Genomic DNA, 14,636 nt, shown 5'->3' on the forward strand with positions numbered 1-14,636 from the left:
CCAGTAGTTTCTTACTGTTATGATAAATAATGATATATATATTACAAATAAGTGACTCCATATAAAGTTCTTAGCCTGCTTGGCAAATGGTATGCTGTAAATGATAGTTGGAGTTGTCTTCATCATCTGCATGTTGATCCCTTCCTTGAACTTTATATTCCTGTCTAATTGTGCTCTATAGACCTCTGCTTGGAGAGTTTGTGGAAATCAGTATTTTGGAAATAAGTATTTTGAGAACACAGACAGCCAGGATGCCTTGGTGGCTCAGTTGGTTGAGTGTCCGACTTTAGCTGAGGTCATGATCTCACAGCTCGTGAGTTTGAGCCCCGCGTTGGGCTCTGTGTTGACAGCTCAGAGCTTGCTTTGGATTTTGTGTGTCCTTCTCTCTTTGCCACTCCCCAGCTCTTGCTGTGCTTTTCTCTCTCTAAAAATAAACAAACTTAAAAAAAATTTTAAAGAAAGCACAGCCATGTGTCTCCTTTTCAGTTTTTTACTAGCTTTCTCCTATAGCCCCTCCCTCATTTGTTGGTGTCATTATTTACTCAGTAACTGTTGCCAGAAATCTGTAAGTCCTTTCAACTGACTCCCAAGCTAATCATTCAATACGTTGTCACTTTAAGTATCTCAGTTGCCTCTACTGCATTGCTTTAGGTGTTTATCACCTCAGGCTTGGGCTAATGGAGTAACTTCCTAAGTGACCTCTACTCACCCCCTTAACCTGTCTTCCACTTTTCTGCCCTCCTTTTCTAGCCACTTCTTAGCCTTCAAATTTATACATCAGTAATACCAGATAGCTTGTAGTATCCAGTATAAACCATGCTTTGACTTGGCTGTAGGCTGTTCCACATGCTACTACTAATTTCTGGAATTTTCCCCTTTTCCTTTTGGCCTGAAAAATGTATTCATCTTTCTAAGCCCTCCTAAGTGTCCTTGTCTCTTGGAGGCTTTCTGTGACTGCCTTCCTATCCACAGGTAATAAACTCTGGGGTATTATACTATTTTAATACCTTGTTCTATAATGTACTGAAATTATGTGGATGTAGCAATAACCATCTGTTAAGACTGGGTGTTTCCTGAGGGTAAAGATTGCTTTATTAACCTTTTATTTGTCTGTATTGGGGTGGAGGGGTCTTCTTTCCATTGGGGAAAATGAGGCAAATGAATAAGATGTGCAAATATCAATAGACTTTGTTTAATGTCAGTGCTTAGGCTTAAAATGGCCTAAGTATGTACAACCAAGTCAAAATTCTTACTTTGGGGTGTGTTTATTTTATACTACTTCTTATGTTTTATTTTTTCTTTTTTTCCTCCGTTCTTCCTATGTTTCATATCTATTACAAAAGTATTTTTCTCCTTTTAGCAGGTGTCCTTGATACATGCTCCATTATATATGAGGTAACAAAGACCAAGAGTCCATATCCTTCTACCCATGACCTGAATGCCAGCCCTTCAAACATGCATGCGTGTGCTCGCGCGCGCGCGCGCACACACACACACACACCCCAATCAAGTTTTCCAGAATTTTTGGATTATCAGGAATTGCTATATGTACCCTGCAGACCTCTCGAAATGGTGAATATATCCTGTGTAGATTCAGACCAGAGAATGGTGTGCTACATAAAATCTAAAGAAAGGTCTACTAAACTTTTCACTGAACTAGCAGGATTTGGCAGAGGTACTAATTATGCCAGTACAAGTACTGAGTAACTGTTAGTCTTAACTCTTTGAATTACTCAGCTTTGACAGTTGAGCTAGATTTGTTCTCTTAACTTATTGGAGATCCACAACCAACTTTTTCAAATAAGCCTCCCCTTTCTATTTTCAAAGAACAACCTGAATTGTACTGATCTTAATTCCTCTGTCAGGTCTTTAATTGTGAACATTCAAGGCAGCAGTTCTTGAGACTTTGATTTTAATAATTTTCCACATCATGTGTGTTTCTTTGGCAATAGCTATGCTTAGGCAAAGTTTTTTCCTTTGGTTTAATCACTGTAACTAAAGTAACCCAGCTTGGTATGTATACATAAGTGTTTGTTGGTGGTGGAGGTGGGTACCAGAAGTGTTAAAGAGAAAAAAGTATCAGAACAACATCCCTGTCCTATCACTACCACAGAGCTACAGGAAAAGAGGGTTAGATTTCTTGTTGGAATGATATGTGTGAGCTCTTCCTTAGTGGCAATGACTAACGGTGTTGAAATAAGAGGAAAAGACCCTCATTGTCTTTATTAGCTACTTATATATTTGTGTCTACAAAATGCAGTTCTTGGGATTTTATTCTTACTGCTAATGTCATGATTATTATATTTTCACTTTGTTTCCTTTTTGCTACCCACCATTTATTCCCTCAACATCAGAACTGCACAGAAAGTAGGAGGAAGATACAGACTTAGTAAATGAGCAGAGAAACAGGTACAAGTAGAAGTACCATGATTTTTCAGTTTTATATATGTAGGTAAAATGTGCGATATAAATGTATTAGTGGCTTGCTCATTCCTAGTTTATTTTTGATACATCATTCACCAAATATTTATTGAGGGTCCAGTATATACCAGGTACTCATTGAATTTATATTCTAAATACGTATAACATAATATTATATATTGTAAATATATGTCACATAATATAAATACATATATGCATGTGTGCATATACACATATGCACACACACAGTTGATATTCATTATTTGCAGTGGTTATGTTCTATAAAGTTGCCACGGACACTGAATGAGTGCTGAACCATTGCCCCTAGGGGAAATACAGGGTTAGGTTCCTGTGAGCCTTTGGTCATGTTTTCTTAAACCAATCAATACATAACCTGTTTTATGTGTATTTTTGTTTAAAGATACCTTATTTCATATATTGTTGATTCATTAACATTGACCTCCTGACCAACAGCTGTCTAATTCATTCTAGAATGAGGCCTATCTAACACATACATTTTCTCCTTAAGGCCCGTCACAGCCTTCTTACACATAGGACCACTAGCAAGCCCTTCAACACTGCACTTGAAGGGCGTTTTTTTTTTTTTTTTTTTATTTCTAGGAGAGAGAGAGACAGAGACAGTGTGAGCAGGGGAGGGTCAGAGAGAGAAGGAGACACAGACTCTGAAACAGGCTCCAAGCTCTGAGCTGGCAGTCAGCACAGAGCCCGACGCGGGGCTCGAACCCACGAACCACGAGATCATGACCTAAGCGAAAGTCGGACGCCCAACCGACTAAGCCACCCAGGCGCCCCACTTGAAGGGCATTTTAAAGAATGAAAATTACCAAGAAAAAGCACAAAATGTGAAAAAATGCACTAAATGGCAAATAGGACACTTGCTTACAGTATGATCGCTGAAACAGGAAGGCAGAGTGTCCCCTTGTTCACCCTTAGCTAATAATGTCCACATCAGGTGACTCACATTTTTCACTGCGCGTGTTTGCAAAAGACTGTAAAAGTGCAGTGGGTATTGATTTGGGGTTACAAATAAATATTAGTAGGTGACTTTGTAAATACTCCACAGATAATGAGGATTGCCTGCATATCAACTCTGTGTGTATGCATATATATTTACAAATATTGTGTGTGTATATATTTTTATGTATATGTATATAATAGGAATTTGTAGTTGGTCTTCACTTCCCCCATCCTTCTCTTTCCTTTTGTTAATTGGTTCTTTCTGTTCATGGTTTTCCTATATGTCTTGTGGTACATTGTACAATTCGTTATAAAGTAACGAAGCTTCTAATCCTGTGATATGGACAGAGAGTTCACCCCATTAAAATGAATATAGTTCATACTGACTTTATTATGTTTGAGATGCAAACACTGTTTTTCTTTTACATATATCAGGTCACTTAAGATAACTTGTACAGGTATATAAAAACTTAAGATCTTTGATTAGCAAGATCTTAAGGATGTGACTCTGAACCATTAAAAACATTTTTTTAACTGGGAAATGTACGTATGGAGGAGTATGTAAAGTGTGTGTTTATTAAAGAAGAATAGTGGAACGAAGACCCATGAGTCCATCATCCAGGTTATGAAATGGAATATTACTAATACCTTTCAAAGCACTTTGCATGCCCCTATGCAATCACAACCTCCCTGCCCCCATAGCCAGCATCCTGGCTTTTATGTTAACCATTCCTTTTGGTTTTCGTTATAGCTTTACCACCTAGGTATGTATGCCTAAACAGTATATTTTTTAGTCTTTACAAACTGAGAAGGGCAGGGCGATATTACCCAGTGTAAAGACAGGGCAATATTAGCACTATTGTATAAAGACTCAGGAAGAGAGAAGCAGAACAGAACCTCTTGTGCAGTCTGGCTTCAGGTACCCTGAGAGTGTAGAGGAGCCCCTTCTGGAAGGCCAAATGGCAGGGGTGCAAATAAATCCCAGGACCCGGGGCTCCTCACAGGCAGGACATTAGTGCTGTGCTATGGGGCTGGTTTACTGTTCTTCAGGATAAGTTTAGGGGGCTTGGGCTGCTTTGCATTTTCCTGCTTTTTGGTTCGCTGAAGCCTGCCTCCAGCTCTCAGGAATATACCAAAGGAGAACACTGCTGTGGAGCAAAAAGAGTATCTTCTGCTGATTCAGGCAACAGAGAAGAGCAGGAATCTTACCAGCCCCTGGCTGGAAGAAGCAAAACAGAAGAATGGGCCCAGCACACCTGGTCCTTCTGTTTTGAGATTGAAAAGGGTGGCAGTGGAAATTCTGACCGCTCCCAGTCTGGACTGGTTAACCTCTCCTTGATACCCCACTGTCAGCCTGAGGTCCCTTCGTTACTCCCCTGTGGATTCCTTTTATGTATCTTCTGTGTTGGTTGGATCTCCTGTTTGCCATCATTTGGTGCCCTTCTTACTGATCTAGTCTCTTGGGCAAATATATCTTAAAATAATTTCTTCACGAAGTATACACTGCAAGTAATTTATTGAGCTCTTTCATGTCTGAAAGCATCCTTATGATCATTGATTTTTCTGGCTGGATATAGAATTAAAAGTTAGAAATTTCCTTCATGACTTTGAAGGTGTTAACTCTGTCGTCTTCTTGCTTTTCATGTTGCCACTGAGAAACCAGAAGCCATTGTGGTTCCTGATCTTGGTGTGTAAACCATATCATCCTCCTCTCCCAGCACACCCTTCCCTCCTCTTCTGGAAATCTGAAAATCTGGCCCACAGTGCTCTTAAATTCCACAGATGGCATGTGCGGATGTGGGTCTTCTGTATTTTGCTGAGTAGTTGATGGGTTCTTTAAATGTGGACAACTCATGGTTTAAGTTCTAGGAAATTTTCTTGGATTATTCTTTTGAGTTCTTCCCCTCTGTTTCTTTTGTTCTTTTTGCTTTACTTTTTGGGGTATTTCCTCAGCTTTATCTTCTAGCCCTTCTGTTGAGTTTTAATTTTCTCAAGGTGTTTATTTTTCAAGAGCCCTTTTTATATTTTCTGAAAATTCTGTTTTTGTTTGATAGCTATAATGTCTCAGGATATTAATGGTAGTTTGAAGTTTTCTTTCGTGTTTAGTCTGCTTCCTTTAGGTTGCTCTTTCTGTTCATTTTGAGATTTCTGTCTTCCAAATTAGAGACTATTCTCCAGATGATGTCTGGAGACATTTTTGGATGTCAAAACTGGGTGAAAGGGGTGCTGCTGAGATTGCCGTTAAACATCCTGCAATGCAGGGAACATCTTCTAACAACAAAGAACTATCCAGGCCAAAATGCCAGGAGTGCTGAGGTTGGAAGCCCTGCAGGAGAGGAACTGAAAGCTGATTGAGAGCTCTGCATTTGTGGGCGGAGCTTGTTGAGCAGTGCAAGTCATCTATAGATCTTTCCTTCTGGGCTGGTCAGATAACACAACAGGAAATCATTCTTCTACCTGAAGAATAAAGTTCTAGCTTTTAACATTCCCCCTTGTTAAGGAGAAAGGGGCTGGACCTGATTCAGTTTGTGTGATCATTCAATCCCCTGGGTTTCCACTTACTAGTACCCACTTCTTCAACTGCCTTACGGCGTTCCACGCTCCCCCCCCCCCCCCGCCCCCGTTTTCATGGGCCCTGTGCCTTCCTTCCTCGAGAAATNATGTTTTCGCCTGCCCCCCCCCCCCCCCCCCCCCCCCCCCCGGCCCTGTTCTCAGACCCTGTGCTCTACCTTCTCTAGAGAATGGGCCTCTGATAGTATGGCATAGTGCAGTTGCACTGTGGGGTGGAGTATGGGTGTGGAGGGGGATCTACGACTGTAACTGCTTGTCTAGAGATTTCATGTCATTCAAAACTTGTTCTTGTAGCCCCACTCTCTTAACCTCTAGTTCCAGGGTTATGTGGTACTGCCAGCTCAAGAGCTTCTTGAGGATTCTGGAGTGTAAATAAATGGGTTTGGTTTTGAACGGTCCCTCTTTTCTCTTTGTCTTTCAGCTTTCCTGACACTGCTAAGTCAGTTACTACTCTATCTGCTTTTATGCTTCCCCAAATTTGATCATTACTATGGTCTCCTCTCATTTCTCCCAGTCCTTTTTTAAAAATGATAACCCCTTTGGTATCATTTGAGAGGACTTTGGGGAGGAAGATAAATTACATGCATTGTGTTAAATCGATCCTATTCCTATTATCCTGGAAACCGACATACTATATTCTAGCCTGATTTCACTTAATTCTGGTCTCCTTTTTGGATGGATTTACTTTTGGTATCAAAATTGCTCATTTCCTAGACTCAACCTTTTTTCAGATAAATGAAAACCAGAGGAGAGGACTCTGTCTGCATAGAGACACAGCTGCATTCTTTTCAAAACCTTAGGCCTTGGCATAGCAATATTCACTTACAACATACTCTGGTTTAATTGACCTTTTACTTAAAAACAGAATTCTGCAAGCCACCACCTGCCTCATATGGAGCCTTGTGCCACAATCCCTGTCAAAATTCATTGTTCTGAAAGAGTTGAATAAAGAACGTCTATTTTATCAAATGTGAAATGCTATCAGTTATTTCATTGTAATTAACATGCTGGCCAGGATTAGTAGAAACAGGAGAAAGATAGTTGTCTACAACGATGTCAGTGTTTCCCCCCACATAAATACTCAAGAATCAGCTGTACCATAGACTTAAACGCCAAGGATGAAATTTCAAGCTTCAAGGAGTTTAGGCTAGATGATGGCCGGATCTAGGCCTCCTGAACTTTTGCTATTCCTTAAAATATCATTCAAGTATAATAAGTATAAAACATTTGCTATATTACACATACTTTACTACACCCTCTCTTTTTTAAGATGGGAAACTAAGCCTGAGTATTTCATAACCTGCCTGTCTTGAAGCTCTCAACCAAATGTACTCAGATCCTGCTGCAATTATAGACAGTGTATACTCATTTAAATTTTTATCAGTTGCCACTGAGTTTCTAGTTGATGGATTAAATCATAAGAAAAACTTCAGGTCTGTTTCAATCTTTTTTGTGTACTAAATTTGATTCATCTTTGTTAATTCCCTAGGTACCATTGAGGGACAGACACTTGAAATGCTTTACTTTTGACCTGTCTTCAGGTCTTCAGCAGTTCATAAGTAAACTCATTTTCCTTGGCCTCACATTATAAAATTAGCCTAGAAAATTGAGGATTCAGTTTTTTTAAATTTTTATTCACAGATTTAGACACCTTACTGGGTTTTTTTCCCCCCTATTTCCTTTTCTTCCTTTCTCTCTAGCTTTCTTCATTTTATTATTACTGAAAGGATGGGAAAAGAAGCTATGCTTTCTTCCTCATCTTTGTTCAAACAGGAAAAAGTAAAAGAAAAAAACAAAGAACACTCTATTGTCCACGAATAATCCCACATACAGATCTTGGAAAGCTTCCACAAAGATGTAGTGAATTGAAGCACACAACACAAATGTATATATAAATAGAATCCCAAGGGGTTATGTGTGGACAAAAACCAATTACATTAAGCATTTCCTGAAATTGCTTGCTGTTGTCAGGATAAGTAATCACAAGTAAGACATCCAGATTGAGAATGAAAACATTTGTGGGAGTCCTGCCTCACTGTTACATTGTCTTCTCTTAGAGGAAAATCTTTGAACAGTTTTGAGTGGTTATCAAAAAAGGTCCTCTTTCTTCAGAGTTCTGAAAGGCCCATTATTACCATTTTTTCCCTTCCAGTTGAGCTTTGCTAGATTGCTTGAAGAGAGAGATTTGAGGCTGTGGTGTAATTAATGTCCAGATGATGGCATGGTGAAATCAACTAATTCATATGATGTTAGAGAAATGTTTGAGTCTGAGTTAGATGACATTCTTTTCCTTGTCCCCTAATTGAGAGGAAGACAAACTTCCTTTAAGGTGAGCAGTATCACAAGTGTCCCAGTGTAAGTGACCAGTGAGAGTATTATTTTTCCTGAGCAAGGGCGGGTGGGAATACACATGTGTATATGTGTATGTGTATTTAATGACTTCAACCACACTCGTCTTCAAATAAGCTATAGTATATTGCTGTTGCCTTCTTTATTATTCAGTAGTCAATTCAAGCATGTGCAAATGAATCTTTAGATTACCTTTTGTTCAGATACTTATTTGATGACTATTAATCACAAGGAACTGTGTATATTTAACACTCATCCCAGTTGATTCAATTGTATGGGCAGTATTGAGAGCCACCAATTTAGGGAGAGAGCTGGATGACTCAAATGACTGGGTCAGTGGCTCTCCTGGTAGAAATTACTTCCTTTCCAGTGGCAATTTAGAACAATTCTAATTTGAAGTTTAAGGAAGATAGATTTCTCTGTGACTTCACGTGAGACTGGAAAGGTTGTTGGACAGGAGTCATGCAGGGCTTTCTCTTTGTGAAGTGTCTCTTTAAATCTTATGACCTGATTCTACTAGGGTGTGTTTTCCAATTCGGGAATTATTTATGTGTTTTGGTTCTTAACTAAATATTATGCGTTGAAAGTACCTTCTTTCTCTGAGATTTTAGCCAGAAACATAAGATCAGATTTTCATTTTTAAAACATGACTGCAAGAGTGAATGGGAGAAAACCAGTTTTTTAGTAGTCCTGCTAGAAGATGGTAGTAGCTTAGACTAGGGTATGATACATGGAGAGAGGTGGACAGGATTGAGAAAGATTTGACAGAAATTTCGTAGGATTTGTTAGTGAAGATTAGATAGGTGGTGGGTAAGATGAGAGGGAAGGTGTCAAGGATGACTTAAGTTTCTCCTTCAAAAGGTGAAAGCTGTGTGCACTACCACTGTGATTTCTTATTTTGTTTAAGGTGTTGATAATATGTATAGAATATTACAAAGATGATTTGCCTTGGGTATAAGAAAGCTAGTTAGAATTTTAATAAGTCATTTTGAAATGCAAATTTGTGTTCTATTCTGTCTTAGTAACTTCTAACTTATGAATTATTTACCTCATGGATTATAGAAAAATATGTTCAAAATTTACATTACTTAAATTTGATCTTAAAGTACGGCCATAGTAGACAATGAAACATCAGTAATATGTTGATGGGAAACAGGGACTGAAAATCATTGAATTAAACTTGGTGTTTTTCTTTTCTCTTTTTTTTTTTAAGGGGTCCCTTCAGTGTTGTACGACGATGTATCAACAGAGAAACTGGGCAGCAGTTTGCTGTAAAAATTGTTGATGTAGCCAAGTTCACATCAAGTCCAGGGTTAAGTACAGAAGGTAAGAGATGGATTTCAAGTAAGTTATTTGATGTCTGGCTTTATTTCATCTCCAAAATCCATTTATCAACCTAACCTTCATCTGGGGGTGGAGAAGTGGTGGGTATGATGTAGTGGGAAGTGGGTGGAGACAGTTTAAATTCCAGTCTAGTCTATCAATTCTAAAACGTGGTATTTGAAAGATAGCTTGAATCCTTTACAGTTATAAAGCCATATAGGATTGCTCTAGGCCTATGATTTTTGACCATGATCAGTGAAATCTGGATATATATATGATATATATATGATATATGTATACACATATTTTTTAGGGTTTAATTTTGATTCCTGTGATATGGAACAAGGGATGGGAAGGGAGGGAGGGGAAATAATGAGAAAGATAATGATAATTGCAGATTCAGAAGAACCTAAAAATTCCTTCCAAATCCATAACTTCCCACCTTTAGGATTATGGTCTAATTGAACTAAAAGACTCCGATATCACATTTGGGTTAAGTCACTTAGGGTGTATATGTGAAAATTTGAAAGATCAGTACTGTTAGGACTTGCAGGACTTAAAATTTGATTTTAAGACCTTGATATATGCAAATCTTTTAAAACAGTATGTAAGCATTTTAAAGTTTTATACAGCTTAAGTCCTAGTTTCACATAGCCACATTTCACATGTGCTCATACTTCAGCTGGCACAATTGATTATATTTATTTTTCTAACTAGCCTGTCTTCTAAATTCAGACTTAACACTCCAGTATAAGACATAGCCTTCTTTAGTCTTTTTTTTTTTTTATCTCAAGAACAATGCAGTTGATAGTTGAAGTTGGAAAAGCTAAGGCAGAGTAGCCTATTTATATTTTATCCAGTTATCTTAACTTTGAAAGTAGAATCCCACATATTGTGAGCTCCAAGTTAATTTGTTTCTGTAGGTCTTTTTCCAGGATCATTACTTTTAAGAACTCTTTTAACACTTTGAATTATTACTACCCATGTACTGATTATAGAAGAGTCTTAGAAGTTGTTACAGGAATCACTGATTTTTTAAAAAATGCTTTAATCCTTAAGACGTTATGGTACGATTCAGAGGTTTTAGATCTTATGGACACATACTCTAGAATTGGCTATTATTACTTTTTAATATAAGTTATTTTATAAATTTAGCAGAATTTAAGATCTACTTCAAGTAGGCTTTACAACTTAGTTATGTTTCCTCAAACTTAACTATATTCAAGTTTAGTATGCTGTATTTGATTTTCTTTACCTCACTTGTCAACTAATAAAAGCTTCCTGGGTCTTGAGGTAGTTTTGTACAAACCTCGTTTATTAAACCTATGGATATGTTGAATCTTTATTTCCTTTAAATGTTTTGTTACTGTTGATGAACTTAGTAAGAGTCTAGTTTAAAATCACAAGTCTAAATCAGTTACTCAGTATACCAATTTTCTGTTGATTTAGCTCATTGTTATACTTAATTCTACATCTCTTCAGGCTAAAGATATTTTCAGGGAGTCAATTGATCACTTTCTCAGTTGGCTCAGGTTGTTTATTGACAGATTTCTTCAGCAGGGATTTCTGGCGCCACAGACTCAGACTGCCAGGCTGAACCTTTTTTTTTATGGTCACCTAGTTAGGGAGTCAAATGCCAAATTTAAAAAAAAAGGGAGAGGTAGGCATGTAGTCCTTGTCTCTGAGTTTGTCTGGTCTTTACCTAATGTATGAGAGCCTGTCAACTGACAAAGTTTTGGCACTGCTTTTGCTATATAAATGTCTTCAAGCCCTATTCTGAAGACAAGGCCAGGTCATTTCATTGATCCTGTATGGTAAGATCACAACCTGTACATATTAAATGATACTGGTTGAATTCTGCATATTACTCATGATTTTACCTGACTTTGGTAAGAGTTCTGTGTTATTCAGATGAAAATGTGCAACTTATCCTTTAGATTTATGGCACCAAAGTGTAGTTTTCTGTCGTGTTTAGCACAATGACTTACAATGACCAAGAAGCAAAATCAAAATTCCATCTCCACGACCCCCCCACCTGTTTTTCCTTTTGTTCTTTTTTGCAATGGTTCCCATATCCTCTTATTGCTCATGTTCACGCTATCTTACTTTAACTTGGATACATTTTATTTTTATATATATAGTTATATATAGTAAGTATTTATATAAAACCTCTTTGACCAATTTCTCCCTCCCAATGTCTTTTAACTCCTTTCCAGTCACTATAGGCAAAACATCTTATCCCCTTTGCCCTTTCAGCCCATTTACAACTTCTTAGGGCCCAAAAATGACCTCATTCATGGCTAAGTGTAGGAGATGCTACATTAAGGAGAAACACATTTTGAAGTAAACTTTAACACCATAAAAAGGAGGGGCGCCTGGGTGGCTCAGTCGGTTAAGTGTCCGACTTCGGCTCAGGTCATGATCTCATGGTTTGTGGGTTTGAGCCTCGCGTCGGGCTCTGTGCTGACAGCTCAGAGCCTGGAGCCTGTTTCAGATTCTGTGTCTCCCTCTATGACCCTCCCCTGCTCATGCTGCCTGTCTGTCTGTCTGTCTGTCTCTCTCTCTCTCTCTCTCTCTCAGAAATAAATAAAACATTAAAAAATTAAAAAAAAAAACCATAAAAAGGAATCCATAGGGGCTCCTGGGTGGCTCAGTTGGTTAAGCATCCAACTTTGGCTCAGGTCATGATCTCACGGTTTGTGGGTTTGAGCCCCGCATTGGGCTCTGTGCTGACAGCCAGCTCAGAGCCTGGAGCCTGCTTCAGATTCTATGTCTCCCTCTCTCTCTGACCCTCCCATCTCTCTCTCACAAGTAAATAAAACTTTAAAAAAATTTTTTTAAAAGGAATCCATAAATTCAAATAAGAATATCTAGAAAAATCTGTATTTACTGTTACATTCTGTTCTAATTAATCCTGTCTCTCAAGTAACACATAATTTAAAATCTATTTTATTTTTTATTTTTCCATTTTATTTTTTAATTTTTGTCTTTGTGGTTTAGTTGATCTTTGTCATTACCTCAGTATTTCTTCCTGTTTTAGTGAATTTGTATTCAGATACATTATTGAGTAAAATAGGCTTTGTAAAGCATCATCTGAGGTCCTAACATATGCTGTTTACTTAGATCATTATAATATAAAGACAGGTAAAAAGAGTACCTACTTGGAAAATGTATTTATGTTTTACTTATTTATTTATTCTGAGTGGGGGTGGTGGGTAGAGAGAGAGGGAGAGAGAGAATCCAAAACAGGCTCTCCCTGCCAGTGCAGAGCTTGATGCAGAGCTTGAACTCACAAACCATGAGATCATGACCTGAGCTGAAATCAAGAGTCAGCTGCCCAACCGGCTGAGCCACCTAGGGGCCCCAGAAGAGCACCTATTTTTACGAGGCTTACGGTTTAATACTCTTTAACCATTATTTTATAAGAACATGTAATAAATTCTAAATACATAATTTATAATTTAGTTTTAAAAATAAAATATTGTATGTTAGTTGGAGACCACTTGTATGTTTTAATATTTTAAATTCTCATTGCTCCACCGAAGATGAGATCTTGTAATTATTTGAATATCTGTTTTCTATTTTTCCCATTAATATCATAATTTTTTTTCAGTAGGGGTTCTTAATTTACAGGCTGCAGGGTATCCAAGAACCCATTAAATTGTAAACAGAATTATATATACATGTTCATTTTCTTAGGAAAAAAGCCCACAGCTTTTATTAGATTCCTGAAAAGACATATTATTCCTAACTGGTTCAGTTTCTTCTTTCATATGTATGAAACAATGAAATCAGTGCTTATGAACATAAGATGAATAACAAGTTTTTATTAAATGAAAGCTTGGCGAATTTATATTAGGATATTACTTCTGATCGGAGGATATTTTCATACTTACATACACAGCCTCCATTAATGAAATTCCTTGATGAATATCTTAAAACTTTTAATTAATACACATTTTATCTCTTACTCTGCTAACCCACTAATTAAATTTGCCTTTTTTGTTTTAAAAATGGTATCAAAATTAATTCAGGCACAGTGTTATAAAGAAATTTTAAGGAATGTAGGATATATAAAATTGGAAACTGAATTGACAGTTTTGAGATCTTGAAGGAACTTGATTCTTTATGGTTTAATTTTAAAAGTTCAAAAATGGCAGTTTTTATTTTGGAAAAATATTGTCTTCTAGAAAGAATATAGATTGGGTTCCAGTTTACTTAGTCTCTAAGAATATCTCATTCTAAAAGTCCCAGATAGCAGATGATGTCAGCGAAATTGGAGGAGTAAGGACCTTTGACAATTCTTGTCTCCATAAAAGCAAAGGGAAAACTGGCAAAAATAGAATCAACTTTTTCAGAACTCTGGAAATTAACCAAAGGCTTGCAGCTATGCAGGAAGAATTTATTCAGGAAAAAGTGCTGATTCTTGCTAAGAACAGTAGGCTTTGTGGCATTTTAACTTGCCCCATTCCCATCCGCCTCTCTCCAGTTCCATGGTAACCTTGAAAATAGAGTTCGCAATCATGGTGAAAACCAGGAGCTTTGGCAGCCACCAAAGGAGGCAGTACAGGGATGGAACTCCTTGAAACCCTCATGCCCAAGAAATTATCATTATTTGATCTGACTGGTAGTTCCTGATAGGGACCCCACTTGCAAGGCCTGTCTTTTTTTGACCTGATTTGGAGACTGCCTACTGCAAGAAACCTTTTTCCTGGGGGCATTTGTTGAAATTTTTTAGAGGGAGTATAACTTCCCAGCTGTCTGAGGTCATAGCGTACCAGTTGGGGCAAATAGAAAGCTAACCTAAAAGCTTAAAAAAGAATATCAAGATAGTGAGAGTTCTGTAGGGGCTCTGAAAAAAGCTCCAATATATTTGTGGGAATCAAAAAGGCCATGCACATGTATAGGACTGTGCACATGCTCAGAAAAGACCTGACTAGGCCTTAAGCTCTCAACTCTGTCTACCTTTCAGGCTGTGCAAGTAGGAACTGAAT

The 14,636-nt window shown here is 37.7% G+C and overlaps 1 protein-coding gene across 4 annotated transcripts in view; it reads left to right on the forward strand.

The window, feature by feature from the left end:
* Nucleotides 1-14,636, forward strand: part of CASK (calcium/calmodulin dependent serine protein kinase) — a 363,023-nt gene that overhangs the window by 60,278 nt on the left and 288,109 nt on the right. For all 4 annotated transcript variants that reach the window (XM_039255996.1, XM_039256003.1, XM_039256010.1 and 1 more), the window contains exon 2: nt 9,533-9,645. In XM_039255996.1, the coding sequence (XP_039111927.1) occupies nt 9,533-9,645 (113 nt within the window). The remainder of the gene's footprint in view (nt 1-9,532; nt 9,646-14,636) is intronic.

The sequence above is a fragment of the Hyaena hyaena genome, unplaced genomic scaffold (assembly GCF_003009895.1).
Source record: "Hyaena hyaena isolate Hyena2069 unplaced genomic scaffold, ASM300989v1 scaffold_12, whole genome shotgun sequence".
NCBI lineage: Eukaryota > Metazoa > Chordata > Mammalia > Carnivora > Hyaenidae > Hyaena > Hyaena hyaena.